A 23,788-nucleotide genomic window follows, 5' to 3' on the forward strand; every position below is an offset into this window, starting at 1 on the left:
ACCACCAAGAAGAGCCTGGTTCCATCATCTTGGTAACCTCCCTTTAGATATTTATGCACACTAATGAGGTCTCCCCTCAGTCACATCTTCAGCAACCAGGCTCAACTCCCTCAGCCTTTCCTCATAAGAGAGATGCTTCAGTCTGCCAATTGCCCTCATTGTCCTCCACTGGACCCATAGCAGCTAGGTGTCCCTCTTGTACCGAGGAGCCCAGAACTGGACACAATAAAATTTCCCCAATTTCAGGGAGGCCGGATACCCTTCCCTCCAGCAGGGAGCCAGTCAGTGGACCTTGAAGTCTGAGCTGAAGGTCAGAGAGGGAGATGCCTTGAGACCTGACTGTGCCTGCTTAATACCTCACCCAGCCCTGCAGCTATCACAATATCACTGGGACCTTCTGCTCACCCAAGTCATGTGTTTGTGTGGGCAATTATGGGTGAATGTCAGTAATTCACAAACTGGTAGGGAGGCAAGTTGGACAGGACCATCTGTAGACACTGGGAGAGGAGAAAGGAGTTTGTATGAGTAGGCTGAGTAAAATTATACAAGTGGGATTGGGAGAAGGAGACAACAGAAAACAAGGAGCTGTTCTCCATGCAATGCTTGCTCTCACAGGTTCATCGCTTTTCCAAGGCTGTTCCTCTGGCTTGAAGGCATTCTCAAAATGCCCTAATTGAACTGATGCCCTAAACAAACTAAACATTGAAGTATCACAGGCACTTCCTAGTTATGTCATGAATATATTATTTTGAATTTTTTTCAGATTATTCTACTTACACCTTTTTCACTAAACAATTACTGTGGTAATTATCGTTCTGTGGCAATAGTCATAGGAGAGGTTCACACCTCACCTGGTTGGTGCTTCCCAGGAAAGATTGACTGACTGACTGGATTTATTGATTTATTGACAAGAGTTCTGATGCCTCCCTGATCTCAGCAAGGCTTTGTCAAAACTACAGCATTAATCTGAATTCTGATGTCATTACTTAAGTTAAAGTGTAGTTGCCAAAACACATAAAAACACTGTGATTTTCACTACACACTACAGTTTTGTTTGCTCATTTCCATATTCAGGATAGGCTTACTTAATGTGAATTTTATTTCATTTTATACTGTGAAAAATTCTAATGTAGGAATAGAAGTATTTGTGTGAGCAACAGTTAATGTCTATGTTAAGTAAGTTCCGTATATGTAAAAGTTTGCAGAACTATTTTGGTTATGTTTGATCATTACAACTGAGAAACAAGATGTTAGCACATTGTAGAAAAAAGCTTGCTTGGCACAGATCTGTCACCAATGTATTTCATAGAAATTTTCTCTCTTTATCAAGAACAGGATGAGACCCTATCGTGATCCTGCAAACATAGGTGCAGATAGGCTCCTTGATGCTATGGATGTCAGTGGGACAATTCCCTGTGCCTAAGTAACATTAACCTTTTTGAATGTAGACAGTAGATTTTGTATTCTTCTGGATTTTTTTTTTCTGGTGGGGAGAGAAATGAATGACACAGAAAGAATATAATGTCTATGAACTGAAGCTCTCAATGGACAAAGTCCAGTCACATTGTACATGTCATATATGCAAAGACTCAGCCTCTTATTTACCTTCCCTTACTACAAATCCCGTGACTGGAAGGCTGGGTGCAGTTTCATTATGTGCATCCAGCTTCGAAGTCAAGTGACCTGACAGATGGAAAAGAGGAAAAAGGCCCAATGCAGAGGGGACTGAAAACACCCTGGTGGCAAAGGGACAGAGGAGGAGCGAGTCCTGAGGCTTATGCAGAGTCCATGACAGATTATATTGCCAAGGGATAGGCAGAAATGCTTCAGCCCTACTCTAAAAACCTATCTGGCAATGGGCCTGCAATCTATGTGGTTTTGAACCTGGAGCTGTGGTCAGGTAGGAGATGGCTGATGTCAGTTGCGAGAAGGCTGTGGGAAGAGCTGCATTGCAACCAGTCCTCTTCTTTGAGTTTCTACGCCCTGATGTAGTATTTCAACATATCCAAATTATTCTCTCTCTCATTGTTTGTGTTTCATAGCTTTTTGTATAGAAGAAACCTAATACACACATTTCTGGGCAAGACCCCCTTGGCCTTGATATCTAACAGTGCTTTGTGCACATAAGTGATCAGCTGGTGTGTGAGACAGATGGTCCTTCATTACACACTTGGAAACTCTCTTCCTCTTTCCATCAGTTTTCAGCAGGCTAATGCCTGTCAGGGCTGTCCCAAACACAGTGCTGGTAAAAAATGTGACACAATGCGACTGGTAAAAAAATCCTGCTCCAAAACCAAGTGCTGATTCCTTTTACAGGATTTAACTTTGAAAGGTTTCCCATAATCTTTTAGTACATTGTTAATCTGTTCAAGCAAAACTTCCAAGCAGGGTGATACGCTGAGAATAAAGGTAGGCCTTTCAATAAATTTGTGTATTAATAACAAGGGGGATTTCTCCCACCTCTAGACAGATGTGTATCTCCATTGGGTTGGTGCAACCTGGAAGGGCTGGTGATAAGACTGTCATGGAGAACAGAGGTGGGAAAAATAATCAGCTGCAGGAAAAATGTGGAGACTCCAAACAGAAGTCTAATCAATATACTGAATGCAAGGAGGGAGAACAGGACAGGAAGAAGTAGAAAGAGATAAACAAACAGAGGAAAATTTGGCTTTGGAGAATGAGGAATTCAGCTGCCAGTCACCACAGCGGAAAGCATGGGATGACAGACAGGGGCTAAGACACACACTCTGGAGCTTAGACTGGTACAAGATAAGAGCAGCCCTGGAGACTCCTGAGAAGGGGCTTGGGTAAGAGGCAGGAGGTCTGATTTTGCAGAGCAGGCCTGGAGGAAACAATGTCAGGGAGATGAGTACACCTTGGTCTGTCAGGGGCATCAACTTCTTTGGAGATTTCACTACTATGTCTCTCTTTAGTGCTCCTTATTAATCAAGTTATAAAAATAATCTAACTCATACTGCAAATACATTACCTTCCACCATCAGTGCCTGACTTAACATTTTGGGCTTGCCCATGTGATGACAGTGGCATGGACGGAGTATGGGTCAGGCAGCAGGCAGTGCTGACGGGACATTTGGGGCTGGAGCGGGCTTGGCAGATGGGTGACACTGGTCCTGCCCATGTCCCAGAGCCTCCCACATGCTGGAAGTGTGTACAGATGATGCAGGAGAGTCCTAAGTTTGTCTTTGGGGTTTGTGCAGGGTGAGGTTGCAGGACATGACCAAGAAGAGGAGGCTCAGGGAAGACCTTACCATTCTCTTCAAACTGACTGAAAGGAGTTTGTAGCCAGATAGGGATCAGACTCTTCTCCCTGGCAGCCAGTGACAGGAGGAGAGGACATAGTCTTATGCTGCCTCAGGGGAAATTTAGGCTCTACATTGGGCAGAAATTCTTCACAGAGAGAGTGATTAGATTCAAAATGTTCTGCCCAGGTAGATGGTGGAGTCACCGTTCCTGGAGGTGTTTAAGGAAAAACTGGATGTGGCACTTAATGCCATGGTGTATATAGTCGACATGGTGGTGTTCAGTCGCAGGTTGGACTCGATGATACCAGAGGTCTTTTCCAACCTATTTGATCCTGTGACTGTAAGGAATCTGAGCAGGGATGCTTGTAATAGAAACGCCAGGTGCCATCTCGGTGCCGCTGCCGGGCACACCTGGCCACTCCGCTCACCCACCGCGGCGCCCCGCACGCCAGGGGCAGCGCCTGGCGTGTGCACCGCTCCCACGGGGGTCTCCCGGGACAGCAGGGTCGGGGCGAGCGGCGGCGGCGGGCCCCGGACCCGCCGGTCAGCCCGCAGCGCCCGGCTATGCCCGCCGGCGCTGGGGTGCCAGCGGCGCGGCCGGGCTTGGGAGCGGGCCCGGGCGGCTGCGGAGGCCCTGGCGGCCCGTGACCGGGCGCGTCAGGTGACGCGGGTCACGCCGCCTCCCCGCCCGCCCCGCCGGCAGCTGCGCCGCGCTCCGCCAGCGCCGGGCGGGGGGAAGGAGGGGAGCGGCGGCGGGCGCGGCGCCAGCGCGGGACCTGCGCCCCCCGCGCCCCGAGCCCGCCGCACGCAGAGGGGCCGCGGAGCCCCGCGAGGAGCGCGGCCGGCATGAGCCAGGTGCCGAGGAAGCTGCCGGAGGAGGAAGAGGGGGACGAGGAGGAGGAAGAGGAGGAGGAGATCGTGGGCTTGGCGGGCTATGCCGACGGGGCCGAGTCCTTCTCGGACGGCGACGCGGAGAGCGGCGGCGATGAGGCGTGTGAGTGCCGCTCGCGGCGGCCGCAGCGGCACCGTGGGCGGCGGGGAGCGGCGTGGCGGCGGCCGCGGGGCTGCGGGGGCGGAGGCTGGGGCTGCTCCCGGAGAGCCGAGGGGCAGCACCGGGCTCGGAGGGGGCCGCGGGGTAGCGGCGGGCAGTGAGTGCGGGTGTGGAGTGAGGCGGGGCGGGGGCCGGGGTGAGGCCGGGACGGTGGCGGGGACACAGGGCCGCCGCCAGGAGGTGAGGTTTGGCGGCCCGCGGATGTGGGTCAGGGAGGAGGCGAGGCTCCCCGCGGGGTTTGGGGCATGAGGGGAGCCAGGGACAGCGGTGCGGGAAGACGAGGCGTCCGGAGGGAGGGCAGGCCCAAGTGGGGACGGGGTTGGGCGCTGAGAGGCCGTGCCGAGCGAGGATGCTGCGGAGGTGGCCATGGGAAGGGCCGGGACAGGGACAGGGACAGGGTGCTCGGTGGGTCAGAGGGTGAAGGGAGCTTTGAGGAAGGAGCAGGGCAAAGGCTGACAGGTAGCAGGAAGCGCTGGGAAAGAGGGAGGAGGCAAAGGGAGTGCAGGCAAAGTGTGTGTGTCTAATTTCTTATCAGTGTTCTTCGCGTCTGGGGTGAGAGTTATTAGTTATTAGAGGCCACAGCTTGATGATGTGCCCCGAGTGTGCCAAGGCGGTGGGGGGTTGGGTGTCACGCTATAAAAGGCAGCGGCCACACGCAGCTCTGTGTCCGGGGCTGCTCCGCAGCTGCGAGTGTCAGTCCCACAGTGGCAGGTTCTGCTAAATGTCCGTCTGTCAGTGCCTGTGAAGCCGCCTTACTCACTGCATGTCCGTGTCAGTATGGATGGTGATGCTGAGAAGGACGGGCTTACCAGGAAAAGCAGTCTCATTCAGTAGAAAAAGGAAATGCCAGCTCAGAGCCTGTTGCGTTCATTCAGAGCCTGAATTCATTCTTCCGAGACATATTTCACAAAGAAGCTTGGAGAACTCTCAGTATCGCAGGATAAAAAAAGAAGTGCTTTTTTATAAGAGCATAATAAAAGGCCACATGTTTTAAGTCTACTTAGATATTATCATGCAGAACTCTTCTCCTTAAAGGCCCAGTCCTCCAGGCTACCATGGGAGGTGCTGCATTGACTAATGTAATTTTGGGGAGTGGAGGAAGGTCAGTGCTTTTAGTATAAACCTTTATGGTTAAAAGTATAGGAATGTCAGACTGTAGAGCTGTACAAGTGTTGTATAGCTTACTTAAAGTTTTACTTAAACCTGCTAAAGAATTGCCTTAATTTTGATACAAAGAGAATAAATTTTAATGTGTTTCTTTAGTGCTCTACTAACTTAGTATTTTCTGTAGAGAAGTAACCCATATACTGTCTTCAGACAAATTCATTTGGATATTTTTGAATAGGAAATTGTTGGACTGCTAAAAATTCCAATTGCTTCTTTATAGTAAACACCAAAATATTGTACTTAACAGAAAAGAACCTTTACATACTGAATAGCAGGAGAAGACAGTCCATGCAGGGACTATTTTGCACAGGATTAAAACAAAATCCATTTTAACTGTTCAGATTCCCTGGTTTTCTGTTTCATTTTGAATTCTCTAGAGAAAGAGGCATAGAGGCATACAACATCTGAAATGCAGGGGGTTGGGATTCAGGTCTGTGTTTTGTGTAACATTGGGCTGCAGGGCAAGGGACTCTCCCTTTTTTATTGTCCTTTCTTCCTGGCTCTCTTCAGCAAGTAGTCAAAAATTCAGTGTCACAGCCTCCACTTTTCTACAAAGAAAGGATGAAAAGGGCAGTATAAGAAGAACAGCTTCAATGCTTGGCTGTTGACAGTGAAAAGAAATGCCAGGCTTAAAAGTAAAAGCATAATTTCTTCTTGTAAGCATGTGGAAGATTTCAAAACTCATATTGGTCATCCCTCACCCTATACTGGGTTTGTGTCTCCAGCTTCACTGCTGAAACAATGCCTCTTGTCCTTAGTTTACACTTAGGGTCATGTTCAGAGGCCTGAAAACACTTGAATTTACATAAAACCTAGTCATTTTTTAATAGATACAATTAAAAAGTGTTTAGAAGCAGGAAAGCCCTCTGCAGAGTGTCCAAGGAAGTGGCTTTAAGACATACCACTGTGGAGTCCTGCACTTGTGGCAGCGTGGAACCAGGTCTTCTGGTTCTGAGTCTTTTCTATAGCCACAAGAATTTCCTTCCATGAGGCGTTTCTGCAACGTTTATGAGCCCACAGTAGCTGAACAGCCTTCTTCATTGCATACAGGCTTTTTCTGTTAACTCCTTAGTCTCAGGCCATCTGTTAGCGTTGAAGATTTTCATTGTATATGTTTTGTAAGGGCATTGTCTTGACAGCAATCAGAAGTGCTGCAAACACCACAGTCCCAGCAGTACTGGAAATGCTTACAAAATTAATGGGTTTGAAGGTAAGAGTAGAAAGTTTGGGACTGCTACCTCTTCTTTACACAAAAATGGTTAAAATTTAACTGCATTAGTGGGAAAAAAATCATTATTAGCTGTATTAGTTCAGAGGCTTGTTACTGTGTAGATGATAACTTGAGCAAAAGAATTCCTTTAGGCTTTATGTTACTTGAACAGATGAGCTGTAATGTTTTATTTGGATGTTTGTAAGCTGGTGGGATGTACAGAACGTGGCATCCCCATCCCATACGCCTGCAAAGCAGAGATAGTCACCTGCTTTAACAATTAACTGCAATTGATCTGGAATTCAGCATGGGCTTCAAAAGCTGGTTTAATTATCTATATATATCTAATAGCATAAAGGAGATACTGAAGTATTCATTGTGTACTGGTGAGACAGGTTAGGACTGCTACGTGCAGTTCTCAGCTCCTCGGAGCTGTGCTCTTCTGCATGTTGCAATGCATGCAAAACACTCTGTAAGCAAGGACACAACTGCAGTTAACAGCAGTTTTATAAGGAATTGAGTGCTTCTCTGGGGAAAAGTGCTTTTACGAGTGTTGAGTTAAATTTGTGAATACTTCGAAGGAATGATCTCTAACCAGCATGGTTTCTGTTCTTCATGGATGCTTAGAAAACTTGAAATGTGAAGGGCTGTTGATATGCATTAGGACTGGCTTTTTACAACATTTACTCTTTGCAGAAGTGAACAAAGCAGGACATGTGTTGCATCTCACAATAGGGAAAATTATCTTTCCCATTATAGAACAGAGAAGAGTTTAGTGTTTCTCTTGAGCATATTATGATCTCACTCAGTAACCTAGTCTGGGAAGTTGCAATGATACATCTACTGGCATTTCTGTGGCAAATTAAAAAAGGAGTTGTCATGTACTCCTGCAAAGGAATGTGGGCAGGCAATGCATCGTCCAATTCCTTTACATATAAGGTAATCTCTTAACTCTCTGAGAGGGAAGTGCTGTAGAAGCCTTGCTATCTCATCGGGTTTGGATGGTACTCTTACATTTCCCTGTCTTTGCACTGGCAGGATTTCAAAATCTAAGTAACAGTCTTACTAGCAGAAGAGCTGGTCTTCATTCTTCTCATCGCTTGCTGATTCTGTTGGCAGTTGTATTTTTTTTTTTAGTATGGCTTTAATAGAAAGCAATTTCCTGCTATTAAGCATTACAATCAGTAAAAATCTAACAGCCTGGAATAATTTAATACCACAACATAAAAACTCCCAAGTTATTTAAAATATTTCTTCAGATATATGTGGGTTTTTAGCTTGTTTCTCAAAGAGGAGGGAGTTGGGTAGGTAGCCTGTCCTCTGTTTGTCTCATCGGTGGTCAGAATCTTGGAAAATGCTGTCCATCTTGAACAAAATCTGAAAAAACGATGTCTCAGAGGTTATTAAGTTCCCACAAGTTTTGGAAATCTGTCATTCAGGAGAGAGGAGAAAGCTAAATGAAGTGTCCTCAGAGGGACAGGTGAGCAGCTTTGTGTGTTCACTGTGGCAGCAGTGGGTGTACACAGTGTAGCCAACTGAAATGTGCTGAGGTCCACATCAGCCACAGCGTGTCATATCTATTGTTTGGAGGAGATGTCATAAGACATACAGGAGGAAGTTGGTGTTATTGTGGTGGGAAGAGGAAGGGGACACAAAGTACAAATCCATGGTAGATGAGACTTTGTAAGTTCAGTTGCGTACAGAGCAACTGGGAGACTTTTTAACCTTTTGGAGCATGTAATAAAACCTCAGCTTGAAGACTGTACTTTATATGCTTTTATAAAGTCTTTATAAAGTTTTGTATAAATTATTTTCTCTTCTGATGGCCAAAAAAACAGAGATGGAGGATACACCATTAAATCTTGCATGTTTGGTTTATTTACAAGACTGTACCCCCAAAACAAAAAATACCATTACATCGTCCTGGAGCAGATGTTTATTATTCTTCTGGAGGTGTGAAGTGCTGTAGGCACGTGTTTCTCCTGGCCACGGGAGGTACTACCACTGTTCGGGTTGATGAGAAGAGTAGAGGAGCGTGTTGACCTGAGTTTTTTACTTGTAAAGTTGTGTGTAGATCAGCAGAAATGGCCCTTACTGTGTTTATAGGATTACATTCTTGCAGAGTTACCTGTCCCTGTTCCGCCTGAACACTGTGCACTACTCCTGCCTGGCAGTGTTCCTATGTGATAATTGACAAGACCACAGTAAGTAAGGCCTTTCAATTGTCTTTGAAAGGGACAGGGTCCCTCCGATAATGTGTTGCAAACTTGTGTTAGCCACTGGTGACATGGACCTGCACTGAGAGGCACAACCTCTCACAAGCCAGTAGATGGTGCCAGGAGATGTTTTATGCTAACACTGCAATACCTTCAGTTTGAGAAGCCCTACTTCTCTGTCGCTCAGATTTGGGAGGCACAAACAGACATGGACAGGCTAATGTACCCACCTGACAGACATACCCTGCTCTGTGTTTCTGAAAGCTGTGAGTGAGCCTTCAGGCACACAAGAAGACATAAGATGTAGTCACCACCCCTGGGTGCAAAACATGCTCCTAGGCAAAGGATTCCTTTAAGCTTTCCATACTTTTTGGCTGATAAAAAAAATTTGGCAGGTTGAAATTGTTGTTGAGGTTTCTTGTTTTGGATTTTCATATTTTGTAAGTAAAGCTGACCACTTAACATATGCAGGGCATATCCAAGAATGATGCATGTGAATAAATGTGTGTTAGTTTTCTGCAATTCAAAACTTATCCCAGCAGAAAAAAAGAAGAAGAAATGCAATTATGTTGTGCTGTGAAGTATAATCTGAATGGTCTGTAGTACAGTGGATGGGAGGAGGTCTACCAAACCTCACTGGATAGTATGTTTAGCCTGTTGTGTGATCAGTATTTTAAACCTGACCTCTGTGTACTCTGAGTTGCACTCTGTGGGTTTAACACAGAGACAAAAATGACAACTCATTTTTTGCATTGCTTGTGTTTGACACTGCAGAGTCACAGAGGTGTTTCAAAGCTTTTTACATATGAGGGCAGTGCCATTTCACCTCAACACCAAAGGACACTTCAAAGTTTTAGGCCAACTAAATGCAGCAATTTAGACTGCTTTAGGTGTTTTGATTAGAGATACCTGAAGCTAGAGTTGGTATGCCTATAGGAATAGATAGCTATACATTCATGTCCTTATAGATGTAACAGCATAGTTTACTGTTGGAACTACTTGATGCTGATATAACTGCATCAGCACCAGAAAAAGTGGTGCCAGTTTCAAACTGGGGTAGGTAACACAATGAAAATCCTGCGTTCCCAGGCCTTTGTTTTGCAAATACGCAGATGATATGCTGTAATCCAATTTATTGGATAACAAACTTTTACAGATCATAACATAAATTACTGAGCAGCAGGTGAAATCCTAAGCACCTTAGAAAAGGACTCCTCATGAGCTCAGTACTCTGAGTTCCAACACAGAAGCATTGTGTGCCTGCTGAGTTGAACTCTACTTGTAACTCCTTGCATGTGTGATTTCATTTATTTATTTATTTATTTGTTGGTTGGTTGGTTGGTTGGTTGGTTGATTTTAGAGAAAGGAAGCCCTCAGGTAGAAAGATCATGCAGAGGTACTTAACATAGTCTTACTCTGTTCTTCTAGCAGCATGATGTAGCTGTCTACTGGAAAGGGTATTTGTTATCAGATGATACTCTTTTAAAGAAGAATATATGTGGCATAGTGTTAATAAGAGTAAAATTAGGTATTTTAAGATGTCTATGTGTGATAACAGATTTTTCTCATACAAACAGAGCAGTCAAGCCTTCTGCAGTTTCTGTCTTGGTGGTGAGAAGTAGATTTTCTGATAGTATACCCTAAGGGGCAAATAATTCAAGTGAAAATGCCTGTAGCACTGCTCTCTAAAAGCTTAAACACTGGTAACATTTGCATAAATTAATACAAAAATCTCACGAAAATAAATATCAAATGCATGTTATCTGGCAGTTACTAATTATATTGCCATAGTATATTCCTTTTCTTCTTGTGTGATTTTATTCAGTTTTGGATTTCAATGATCCCTTCAGTACTGAAGTTAAGCCAAGAATCCTGCTCATGGGATTGAGAAGAAGTGGAAAGTCTTCCATTCAGAAAGTTGTCTTTCACAAAATGTCGCCGAATGAGACTCTCTTCTTGGAGAGCACAAACAAGATCTGCAGAGAGGATGTTTCCAACAGCTCCTTTGTCAACTTTCAGATATGGGATTTTCCTGGGCAAATTGACTTCTTTGACCCTACGTTTGATTATGAGATGATTTTCAGAGGCACTGGAGCACTGATATTTGTTATTGATTCTCAGGTAAAAAAAGGGGCTTTAAGCTACTTTTTTCTTTTCTTCCTTCAGCAATAGACAAATGGGTTGGAAAGCACAGTTTTTTTCAAAGCAGATAAATAATCTACATAACAAACACACGTTAAAAGAAGTCATTAAAACTTGAAGAGCTGCTTGGCTATTTTTAATCTCTCTCTGCAGTGTGTTTGGAAGTCAACTAATTTGTTTTAACATCTCAATGTTCTTGCTCAGATTCCTAAGTGCTGACAGAATGAGATTGGTGCACATGCTGGATGTAGGCTCAGGCTTCTACTTATAAAACGTTAAAAAAATCAAGCTGTTGTTGAGCTGTAGTACTATCTAAAAATAAATATAATAAAATTTAATATATACATATTTATTTTAAAACTTTCCTAACTTGTAGCTCTTCTTTTCCCTTTATTAGGATGATTACATGGAAGCATTAGCTCGACTGCATCTTACTGTGACCAGAGCCTATAAAGTGAATCCAGATATCAACTTTGAAATCTTTATCCATAAAGTGGATGGTTTATCTGATGATCACAAGATTGAAACACAGAGGGATATTCACCAGAGGGCAAATGATGACCTTGCAGATGCTGGATTGGAGAAGATTCACCTCAGGTGAGAAAAGTTGTTGTGCAGAGAATGCTAAGAGGAGAGCAGCTTATTTGACAAGTTACTATTTTCTCTCCTCTTGAAGTAGCAAGCAACATGATTTAGATACGTGAAGGAAAGGGACAATATTTGACCTGGGCCAAAGTATCCTGTTTCTGATTGCTGTCTTGAAAGGAAAGATGGAGAGCTGGTTAATAACAAATTACAAACATGCCAGAATCCTATCAGTTTTTGCTGCAGTTGTTGTCTTGAAATAAATTGGCTTGGACAGTGACAACAACCAGTAGAGTTCCAGGCAGTGGAGTGTATATGCCACTACATCACTTTTGCCGTCTTTGAAAGCTCTCTGCCACACCGTCCCCTCCCAGTCACTCATCCTCTCACTGCTGCAGCCTGCTTGGAGCCGCTTGGGAAGACCTGTGCTGTATCTTTGCCTTGTGTCTTCTGGTAAAATGGGATGATGTAGCAAATAATGACAAGTAGTGGATTTGGAGACTGGGAACCAGAGGACATCAAGTTGTCATGACTTTCTTATCACTCTAAAGCCAAGTACCAATATATTAAAAAGAGAGGCCTGCTCCATGAGCATGCCAGCTCTTTGGAGCTCTTAACTACTCAACTGCATCATTGGACTGATAAGTGGGTTCACGACTTTCAAAAAGTAGATCATAACAGACATACTCAGTAATACTTCTCTCCTGAAATTCAATAAATATTTTTGTAAGAATACCAGCATGGGAGTTGCATTAAAAAGTTCTACATCAAGTTCTAGGTTTCAATGTCTAGGCTGGGGGCTTTTTTAATATAGAGATGAAGTCCTGTGCTCCAATCAATCATATCATGACTTTTGATCACAGGGGGTAATTGCATTAGTGTAGGCACTTAATGTCTGACAATAGTTTATTTCACTCATATTGTGAAAGGTACATCATGTTCACAGTATGTGGCTAAAAGGAAAATGTGGTGACGTTTTTTTCCAGCTTTTATCTGACAAGCATATATGATCATTCTATATTTGAAGCATTTAGCAAAGTGGTACAGAAACTGATTCCACAGCTCCCAACACTGGAAAACCTGCTTAACATCTTTATTTCAGTAAGTACTTACTATATCCTTTGTTGTAGATCTGGCTGTGTCCAACATGCATGTTCAGATACTCTGTTCACTGCCTGCTTAGAGGTCATGAGCAATGTGAACTCTCAGAGAAATTATCAGAACTTAGTTGAAATGCACCTCCATGCAGCTTGGCCTCAGCTCCATGTCTTATTAAACAGCTTTGATGAGGTGCTGAGATACTCATAGTATTTCCTGAACCTCATAAAGTGGGTTAGCAGCCATTGCTTTTCTGCTTATAACATCATTCTGAATGTTGCAAAAGTCTGTGCTGCATGTATTTAAGTTGCACTTAAAACTTGTATAAATAAATATTTAAAGGAACATAATCTAGTCTGACTTCATAAGTGGAGCTGTCTGTAGGGCTTCCCAGAACTAATTTTACTTTGTATCAGAAGTTTACGGAGCTTAAAGAAGAAAATCTTCTTAGGTAGTGAAATTTTTAGAGTCCACCACAGCTTTTACCACTTCTATAGTTACTCCGAAGGCCAGTTAGGGAGTTTTGTGTATCTAGTGGTTTGTTACCACTGTGGAAGAGATTGCTTGCTCCACTCATCCTGTATGGCTGATCCCTTCCTTTCCCTTTTACTGATTCTGACACTCCCCTGTTCCCTCATGGGGTTACCATACCATGCACTTATGCACTGTTTAATTTAGTTAAAAGCAGGTGGTGGAGGAGTCCGACATGATCTTGTTTTGACACAAGGTAAGATATGGAAACATGGGGCAGTGAGTGAATGGGAGCACAGTGAGTAGATTGTAAAAAGGGGAAGCTCCTTTTAGTAGTCATTATATCAGGTCATAGTGGCTCCAAAAACTGCACTCTTTCTCACATTATTCTGAGTTTGTGCTTTGCATCTAGGACTAATTTCTGAAGCTTCAGTTTCCAAGCAAGATACTTTGTTGTGTCTTTTTGTGATTTTGACATAAGAAATTACTTAATATTCAACAGCCTGTATGATAAAATTGGTGGTTTCTCAGTGTGAAAATGGGGAGATAAAAGTTGAATGTGAAAGAGAAAGCTGGGAATAGGGGAAGGTCATTCCAAAACTTATTCTCTTACTATTAAACAGCATATTTATACTGCTTCATAATGAATAGTTTGCTACAAAGATCTGTTTCTTCCAAAACAGCTGGACTGCATACCAGTTATTTTTGTGTAGTCTCAAAACTCCATGACAGAAAGGTAGTGAAGAAATGATGACAACGATTCTAGAGCAACGATTCTAGAGTGGTTTTGGCACTCAGTCTTACAGAGAAAGCTGGCTGAATAATAGTCTCTCTTGTGCCAGAGTCACTCCAGTCACTCATTGTGATCTCTTTATGGAGTCTCCTCACTGTTTGGAGTTGGTGAGGGGTTTGTACAGGATCTGCACGTGAACTGAGCACAGGCAGCTTCCTGAATGACTGACGCCAGTTGCTGGTGGGTCGGGAACACCCAGCTCCAATTATACCTAGAATATCAGGTGTAATTTGTAAAGAAGAGCAAGTAGTTCAAATGAAAGGGAAGTCCAGAAAAGTGAGGGAGGTGTGCTGTTTCCCCTGTTCAGTACGGGAAAGAGTCTCGGACTGTTTCTTTGCTCCAGTTTCTTAGTGACCTAGGACCGTGTGTAGCTGCATCACTACGTCCTCAGCATGCTTTTACAAGTATCTTCTGTCTGTAGACAGAGAGACTCAGAATGACTGTTTGCAACCACAGGAATATTAAACATCATTTTCCCTCATACAATTAGTTAGGGAGTGCTTCTTTACCTTGGCAATTTAGTAACAACAACTTTTGGCATGGATTTTGGTCATGTCTCACCTCAGGAAAGCCAGTGTGTTGGATATCAGCGTGTGGGTGTATTCGTGTTCTACTTTTGGTTTGCAGCAGCATTCATGAGGAAGTGCTTTCATTTATGCCACACAGTCTTCCAACACAAAAAACTGGTGATTACAAAAATTGATCTGTGATCACTCTTAAGTTCACAGCAGGTTTTTTGCCCAAGTTTATAATGTCACAGTGTGTGAGCATGTTTGAGGAACCACCAGTGTGATAATGCTGCTTCTGCATTCTGTAATGTAACTGCTTGTAAATCATTAAATAACTGGCACTCAAAATCCTTACCTACTCTTACCTAATACACTTACCAGCTTCATATAGAGGGATGCCTGTTTCTTAATTAGTGTGGCCTTATAAACCAATCATTTTGTGTGACATGGGAAAACGAATTTTCATTTGAGAGTTGTTTGGTTTGTTTTGAGAGATATCACAAAGTGTGTATTAAAACAAAAAATTATTACAATTAAGATAAAATAATGTACAGTTTTGATAATTTAATTATTTAAATTTTGTGATCTGTAAATTCAAATGTAGTGCTTAAAGTTAATTAAATTAACAAAATTTGCTATGTGATGTAAGGCCTCTTAAATAATTGTCCAAAAGTCATTACTAACTGGATGTTACTGGCTCTATCTTCTTAAGTTCCTTTGAGAGTCGTTTTTTAGTTCCAAATTCTGGCTTACTTTTATACATTAAAGACAGAAAAGGACAGGCCTGCTTACCTATCCTAGGAATTGGAGGAATATTACTGCTTTTACTGAACCCATTCTATTTAAGGAATAGAAACTATCTTCTACAGCATCACACCCCATATAATTGAGAAATATGGTTTGAATTTCAAGTACCTCATAGTTTTTACCTATCCAAAATAAAATCTCATATATTCATTGCATATTTTTCACAATTACTCTCTTGGTTCAGATTAACCATGGAATATTCTTACACTGATTCAGAGTGCTTTTAGCACATGTTGCATCCTCTCTGCAGACTGTAGGGTTGTGTCAGAGAGAACTGGTCCTTACTCAGACCCTGCTCTCATTTAATCAATGGCAGCCTTTCATTCAGTAAGGAACCCACCAGCTCTAGTAACAGAAACAGCTGATTTCTTACTGTCATTTTCCCTAAGCATTAATGATGTAATGTCTCTTTGAATAATGTCACTTTTTATCCACCTTTTACTGGTTTTTTATGACTTGTTGTTATTGTTTCTACAATTTCTGTTCCATTTTTTTTTGCAGGCTAGGGGCAGCAGGTGGGAATTGGGGTGTTGAGTAGTTTCCACAAAAAATTCTGGGAAATCCTTTGATATTTTGGTTACAGTTGTACTAAAATGAAATGAAATGAAATATTTGAAGGCATGTGGGTAAATCAAGTGGTTGCTACTCCCAACAGTCCATCCTACCATTTCACAAAGATTTATGTCACCGTAAAAAGTTCTAAAGAAGCAAATATGTGCAGATTCTCAGCAGGCCCTACCACAATGGATCAGTTGCAATTGAAAACAAGCATAGTTTAAGTTAAGAGACCAATTTCTGCCCTTAACCAGCAGGTGTAACTGCTGGCATGGCAAATGTCTCAAGAAGTTCATGGCAAACATTCAGAAAACTTTCTGAACTCTCAATGCAAGTACAGGCAGGCTGCAGCACCAGAAGCGCTAAGATGAAAAAAAATCACTTCTCATTGTTAAATGTTACTATATTGTCACTGGCATCTTAATAATTAGAAGTGCATCTTACCTGTACAGCTGAAATTGTTGCAATGTCTCTTTTTGTGTAATACAGAACTTTGTAATTGACTTCTCATGAATGACACTGCAGGGCTCAAGTTTCAGCTTCTTCTGTCTGAAATGACTTGTATTTTCAAGTACAATTTTGGCAATGAGTTACAGCTATGTAACATGATATTTCAAGAGAGTCTTGTAATTAATCTTATTTGACATCATCTGTTGAACTGTGTAAGGTGCTGTCAGAATTACTATTTAAAAAATAAAATTACAGAACTCTGTATGTGGCCAGAACAACCAGCATAAATATGCATACAGTTTTGTTCTCTGTGCTCAAAGAACACAGACTCATAGAACCCTGTAGGCTGAAAGGGCCCTTTAGAGGTCAGGTGCTGCTCAGAGTCAGGCCAGTTACAGCAAGTTGGTTATGGCTGGGTCCAGTGCAGCTTTGTGCATTTGGAAGGATAGGAACTCAGGAGACTCTCAGGTCAGCATGCTCCCAATCCATCACCACTGTTACGATATGTTTTTTTTCTTGTATCAAGCTGGAATTCCAGCCTGTGCCTTTTGGCTTCTGTCCTTCAGTATTGTAGCTCTGAAAAGGGTTTGGCTCCGGCTCTGGCTTCTCTGAACCCTTGCATTAGATATTTGTAGATAGCAATGAGTCTTCTTCAGGGTGAACAAAGCCATTTCTCTGAGACTCTCCTTGTACTTCCTGTGCTTCAGCCCATCTACCTAAGGTATCCACAGTGTATACTTCGGTTTGGATATTTTTTATTGCTGACTTAATGAAATATGCCACTCAGTATTTTACATTATGAAATGCAAGAAATTCACTTCTATACTCTGTTATTACTAATGGATGTTTGCAGCCTTGGCTCTGTGTGCAGTGATGGAAGAATGACACTTCTTTAAGAAGAAAATGCCCAAAATACTGCTGGCTATTGTTCAATAGCATATCTAGTGTTGGAAATTTTTCTGTCTATTTCAGTAAATATGAAAAGCAGGATAGTCACTTTAGCCACTTAACTATATGTTAAATAGCTGACTTACAAAAGAAGGAAGAAAACATTGAAAAGTTCTGTAACTGTACAAAAGAAGCTGAAACTGTTAAAATTCGTTAGGGATTTTCAGTGTTGGTTTTGGTGGTTACAGAACTACAGCAGTCCCAAACCATGTTAAAATGGGAATCCTGTATATGGAGACAATTCAGTTGGATGGAGAAAGTTGCTTGTCTTTCCATATAGGTGTATACTGAAGAATATTTTATAGTTTGTGCTTTAGCAATACTGTGACATTGCCCTTTTTTCATGCTGGGACAGCTGCGCAGGTGTAATCCCTTGACATCAGCCAGCAAGGCTACTGTTTTCAACTAAGCAGTAAACTTCTTTTTTTTTCCCAGGAAGCAGAGGCTTATGGCAGTTTACCTTATCTACACAAAGAGTAAGGAGCTAGCATTCCTGGCTAGTTTCTCAGAGCTGTGAATACGATACATCTCCAGTATGGAGAGCGTCTTAATTAGCTTGGCAGGATGACAGGAACATAGCTGTCATCACTTTAGCAAGCCTTAGCATTTTAAATATGGCTTTAACCACCAATGCTACATGAAACCTAAAGGCACCCTCAGAACACTGGTTTCTCTCCTGTGATTCTAAAAGATGTTCTACAGAACCAGACAGTAGAATAGCTACAGACTGCAATGAAAAAATTTCTTCATTTCCTTGAGAAAATCAGTACCTGAACAATACTGTCTTCTGTGTCCATCAGAATCAGAATTTTCTTTCCTGTGTTTCTATCTTCTCATATGCCCAGCTAGAACAACTTTAGAGTACAGCTTTCTTTTATGTCTGTTGCTACAAAACCAAAAGCTTGAACTTGGACGATTTTTCTGCTCCACCCTTGTCCTCCATTATTTTCACTGAAAAGAAATGTAATCACTCCAGGTGGAGAAGTTTGGGAGTGTCACTTGGCATTATGTCTGCTCAGAGGCAGAAACTGTTGGAAGGGTTGTGACCATTATGTTTTGCTACAAATACAACAGTGCTCTATGTACAGTTCTTTCAAAATGAGCTTGATTGCAATTTATTTTCTTTAGCCTAGCCTTTTTTTATAACAGGCGAGTAAGGGAACAGAAGAGCTTGGGATTAATTGGAAAACATGGATATCACTTTATTTTTCTTTTTTTCTTCTCTTGAATAGAATTCTGGGATTGAAAAAGCATTTTTATTTGATGTAGTCAGTAAGATCTATATTGCAACAGACAGCACTCCAGTGGATATGCAAACTTACGAGCTCTGCTGTGATATGATAGATGTTGTGATTGACATTTCTTGTATATATGGGTAAGTAAATTGTGAATGTTTTCCATAAAGCTGTGTACTGAGAATCTGAATAGCCTCAAAATTAGAGTGATGTGGGTATAAACAACAGTGAGAATGGGTATTTGCCAAGACGGGGAGGAGGAAACGGCTGGGTTCTCAGGGACTGATCCTTTCCAGCAGCAAGCATCGCTCCCTGTTCAGTCTCTTTTGTGAGCATCTTCCTCTTTCTATGCTAATAATGTTATTTGGAGAAAGAAGTGAGAAGAAACAAACCTAAAATAAAAGGAAACATCATGTTTTTGTTCCCTAGGGATGAAATCAACAGAAGGATACCTCCTGTTTTAAAAATAAGTGAGGCCATATTTAGTTTTATTTAATAGCCAGTGGCCTCTAATAGCTTCAGAGAGTTGTTTCACTCTCACTTCAGTTCTCTTTTTGTCCCCTATTCCCTACATGACCTTTCTGGGGTTTTTCAGTTTCCCCTTCTTGTACATTAGCAAGTGGAAATCTCCTGGGCTGGCATGTACATCTCCTTGCAAGTTATGTGTTCAGTGGCTTGGCCCTTGGCCAAATGTAATGCCAGCCATTCTTAGGAAAGGCAGGGGCACATTTAAGAATTAGTGCATTAAGATTCTTATACTTGGAGGCCAATGCAAACATGATAGGATTGTGATAGCTGGGGTAGCCTTGCATTTGTACCCACTGAAAGACTTCTTGCACTCTTGGAGAAGGTACAAGGGAGAGTCCTGGTGCAGATGTGCAGTAAGCACTGGAACAATAAACTATTGAATACTTAACCTGTTATCCTTGAAGTTTGTATGTTCTACCGTGTGTTTCAGATTTTGGTGTCATCACTTCAGTAACTGTGTATGAACTTGTTTTACAGAAGTATAAAATAAAGGATGCTGATTTTTATAAAGAGAAAGATTCTGCTGTGTAGTTCAAAAGAGTGTGCATTTAATAATTATCTGTACAACACCACTTGTGGGGCTCTTTATTTACAAAATATCATTCTGCCACTGTGGTTATGTAGCCATTTAGCATTTATCACCAGAGAACTGTTTGTATTTTTTAGCTACAGACTAAAGACATGATATTACAATTAATTTCTTGTCCTCTGTTCCTGGAGCATCTGTGGAACTTGCCACTTTAATATATTATTGAGACTAATTGTTCTGGGAGGTTGGTGATAACTATCCATTTAACAATATCTGTGTGTGCATTCAGGAGGTTAAAATGACAATGTTACAATGTACAAAAACATAATACAGTGATCATCATGACACAGCATCTGTTAATGAGAAATCTCTTTTCATAATATGTTGCAAAAGCTAACATCTCATGAAGAAAGTCTCATGATGTCTTAAACTACCAGTCAGCTGCTATTGCTCAAGCAAGCTAACTGGATTTGGAGTTATCAGTACAGACCTACTGTTTCACATGTTTATGATAAGTCATATTATAAAGCACCAATTAGAAAAGCAGCCTTGTGGTAAGTGGGTGGTAACTTAGAGGAAAAAATAAGGTTCCAGTTCAGGTACTTGGCAATCTGATTTCTAGCACCAGATCGAAGGTTTGGTGTGTGATAGGATAAGCAGTTTAATCTCTGTCTTCTTAGTTTGCATAGTGTGTAATTTGAAGAAGAATCTCCCTGAAAGATTAAAATGAAGATTTCATGAAGTTTGAGATTCTTTGGTGAGCGAACCAATGCATCAGTACTTTTGTTAGATAATCTGATGTCTTACCTTTTCTTGTTTGTTTGTTTGAATATTGCTCTTTAGGCTTAAAGATGATGGCACTGGAACTCCTTATGACAAAGAATCAATGGCAATCATAAAACTGAATAATACAACCGTCCTTTATTTAAAAGAGGTGACAAAATTCCTCGCTCTTGTTTGTTTTGTCAGAGAAGAAAGCTTTGAGAGAAAAGGTATTTTCGACTTTTCTAGTATTGCAATAATCTTCCCTTTTATTAGCAAGTTATTGAATAACTCAGGTTGTTAGTAGCTGATAACAGTTTCTAACTGTATCGTAAGTATTGAGGTAAGTACAGCTTGATAAAGCTTACATAACATTTTTAAAGGGATGAAAGTACTTGTGCAAGCATTAAGATGGGATGAAATCATAAATGTATTTGACAGCTTTCTGCTATGGAAGCTTTTGAAAGTTTACATCCAGTGCAGTAAAGCTTCCACCTGCAACTGTAGACTGTGTTAGTTTATCTTGACTGACACTGATTTGTACGTGTTGACACGTACATACACATTCGGAACAGGTTGCCTGCCAAAACCAAGGGAAAATTTTTGAAACTGATTGATAGAATGTTCTTGCTGTTCTTATATCTGAAAGGAGGCTATTGAAAAGTTGCGTATTTAAAACCTAGTCCTATTTAGGAGTGTTTTAATATTTTGCAGTTAAAGTGCATAAAATTTCTTTGTTATCTTTCTGATCCTGGTCCAAGTCAATACTGAAGCCTTAGTTCATGACCTCTCTGCTCACTGGCACAATGTTTACTGAGTTGCTGCTCTGAGACCAAAACTCAGCAGCGGAAGAGCAAGGCTGTCATCTGGGCTTGTGTGCCCCATCTTGTGACGCTAACTTCACCAGTCAGTGTTGGTGTGTTTGTGAATGCAGTGTTTGTACCGTGTTTACTGTTTGACAGCCTATTGAGCTTTTGATAGAACTTAAACTGGTCAAGTGTCTCTTCCATACCCCTACCACATTTATTGCATATTAATGTTGAATACAGTCATTTTTTGTTGAAAGCATAAGAAGTGTTACTTCTGCATATTTACTAACAGCACTGTTTCAGAAAGACACCCTGTTAAATAAACATTCTTTAGGGTTTGTCCATAACTGTGTAAGCTTGTTGTGTCTGCATAGCTGGGATACTTTGTACCCTGCACTCTTCTGCAGTACAGTTCTGCTATTGCAATGGAGATGAGCTTTTTGTCTGAACTGTAGGGAGATGGAAAACAGTTCCTGGGAAAAAAACCCCAAAGTGTAACACAGTGGATTTAAAGCACTTAAAAATATGTATCTCCTGTTAGGAAAATTGAAGTGGAAAATGCTGCAGTATTTGAGTTAAGAAAGCTTATGGCATTAACACTGAAAAGTCATGAGCTCAGTACCAAAATTATAAAATTGTATTGTGGTATTACAGAATTTTAGCCCTCAGTAAGTCTTCCAGTTGACTAGCAATATGACTTTACAGCTTTTTTGTAGGATCACATTCAGCCCACTGACATGGTAATGTTATCTGCCTTTTATGTAAGTATCCAATCTAACAGCATATCTATTGTGTTACTTTTTAATTACAGTGTAAGATGAAATATAGCTGGCTGAGATTTGGTAATAGTTCTATCAAGTATCCATTTCCAAGTTTATGTAGTGTCAAAAAATGAACATTTCTTGATTAATAGATACTACTTATTTTTATCACAGTTATTCTGTAAAGCAGCTTTCCAAAATTACACCATATTTTATAAAAGATTGCATTATTCTTGTAGTATACTGAGCACTTCTTCAAAGCCCTTTATTAAATTAAGGATGTGTTATCTGCAAATAACTTCTAATTGTTTTCTCTTAAAAGTATATTTAATAGCAAACACATTATCAAGTTGTAATGCTTGCTGAATTATTTGTGTTTATTAAATATGGTTTTGCTTAGCACAGAAAAAATTCCTGGACAGTTCACTGAACATGATCTGCAGACAGACAGTATGGTATTTCACTAAACACAGACTATAAGCAATCATTACCTTATTTATGTGAATGTCTTTATTAATATGTAAAACATTTTTGTCTCTGTAGGATTAATAGACTACAATTTCCATTGTTTTCGAAAAGCCATACAAGAGGTATTTGAAGTAAGAATGAAAGTAGTAAGATCTCGAAAACATCAAAGCCACCTGCAAAAAAATAAAAGACCCACTCCCAATGGGACACCAAGAATGCCGTTGTAACTGTGGTTTTCTGGCAATGTGGCAAGCAAAGTTTTCATGAAGTTGACGTGACTTCTGCATCTCATTGCACTGCGTGAAGAGGAAAACAAATGGAACTGATGTATTATATGAATTTTCCCTGAACGTTTAGAAAGCACTGTTTAAATATTTTTATCCAATCAGTTTTTTTCATATAGTGAGCACTTTGAGCAAAATGTTGTATATATAAACATTGAGGTGAGCACTTGTAAGAATTTTCTTAATATATGCTGTAAACCTTTTTCATGCCATATTAAGAAAAAGCAGCTGTGACAGAAATACTGGGTACATAATTTGCACTTTTTCATGTTTTCCTTGTGGACTTGGACTTTGATAAAGTTAGTTTTTATGGTGATTTTGATGCATGGTGTCAGGTAAAATGTATGCTGTAGTTTATTTACCTGCTACAATCAAATTGGTTAGTAAACAATTAAGAAAACTTGGTACAATGCCTTTTTAAATTTGTGACAGCTAATATCTAACATTCATACAGATCTAATTTCATATATTTTTCAATTTGTAAACTGAAGAATAATATTGAAGTATTACAGCAATAAGCACCTTACCAGGGATCATAACTGGTAGGTAAATATTAGCTTTTATAAAACAGGCTTTTGGCCAAATTTCATCCGGAGTTCTCCTATTAACACTGGTCATGCCCTCTCTTGGGTCTGGTTTTATTATTTACCTCAGCATATACCACTAAAATACCTTTCTATAAAGATGATTGTTTTGTAAAATGGCTCTATGTTGCACTGGTATTTTTATAAGGCTTCAGAGGAGTATGTTGTATCTGTATGGCTGGATTTACATTGCTAAGTTTGTGTCGAAAGCCTGCACGTGTACAGTTGGTGCAATGAAGAATCTGTTTGTATTTTCACCGTGGCATTCTGATGTACTGATAAGTCATAAAGGTGTTAGCACTGGGTTCTGATTCCCTCTAACAGGGGTGCATCTGTGATTGAAATCAAGATGAGACTATTAAAATGAGGACTGGACAATCTACCTGCTGTAATAATCAGCGTACATCACTACTTTTTATATTAATATTGAACATGGGCAGATTTACCACAAGATCAGCCAGGATAGCAGAGCACTCTCAAACCTAAAAAGAAGTAGCACTTACTTTCCTTGTTCTGTATTTGGTGTTTTTATTTAATTAGTGATACAATTTTTATTTGGAAGG

The 23,788-nt window shown here is 41.0% G+C and overlaps 1 protein-coding gene across 1 annotated transcript; it reads left to right on the top strand.

Annotated features, from left to right (window-relative positions):
* The first annotated feature begins 4,011 nt into the window (after positions 1-4,011).
* Positions 4,012-23,732, top strand: LOC116993484 (ras-related GTP-binding protein D). Its single transcript, XM_033054108.1, has 7 exons — positions 4,012-4,257; positions 10,733-11,028; positions 11,447-11,646; positions 12,621-12,735; positions 18,498-18,640; positions 20,401-20,549; positions 22,433-23,732. Exons 1-7 carry the CDS (start codon positions 4,110-4,112, stop codon positions 22,582-22,584), a joined length of 1,203 nt encoding a protein of 400 aa, XP_032909999.1. The 5' UTR covers positions 4,012-4,109; the 3' UTR covers positions 22,585-23,732.
* Positions 23,733-23,788: the final 56 nt, after the last annotated feature.

The sequence above is a fragment of the Catharus ustulatus genome, chromosome 3 (genome assembly GCF_009819885.2).
Source record: "Catharus ustulatus isolate bCatUst1 chromosome 3, bCatUst1.pri.v2, whole genome shotgun sequence".
Lineage (NCBI taxonomy): Eukaryota > Metazoa > Chordata > Aves > Passeriformes > Turdidae > Catharus > Catharus ustulatus.

Excerpts from the sequence above, each read along its gene's own strand:
- LOC116993484 (XM_033054108.1), top strand. The coding sequence starts at position 4,110 with ATGAGCCAGGTGCCGAGGAAGCTGCCGGAGGAGGAAGAGGGGGACGAG. Across the intron at positions 4,258-10,732 it reads GAGCGGCGGCGATGAGGCGT|TTTTGGATTTCAATGATCCC; the intron begins GTGAGTGCCGCT and ends GATTTTATTCAG. Across the intron at positions 18,641-20,400 it reads GACATTTCTTGTATATATGG|GCTTAAAGATGATGGCACTG; the intron begins GTAAGTAAATTG and ends ATTGCTCTTTAG.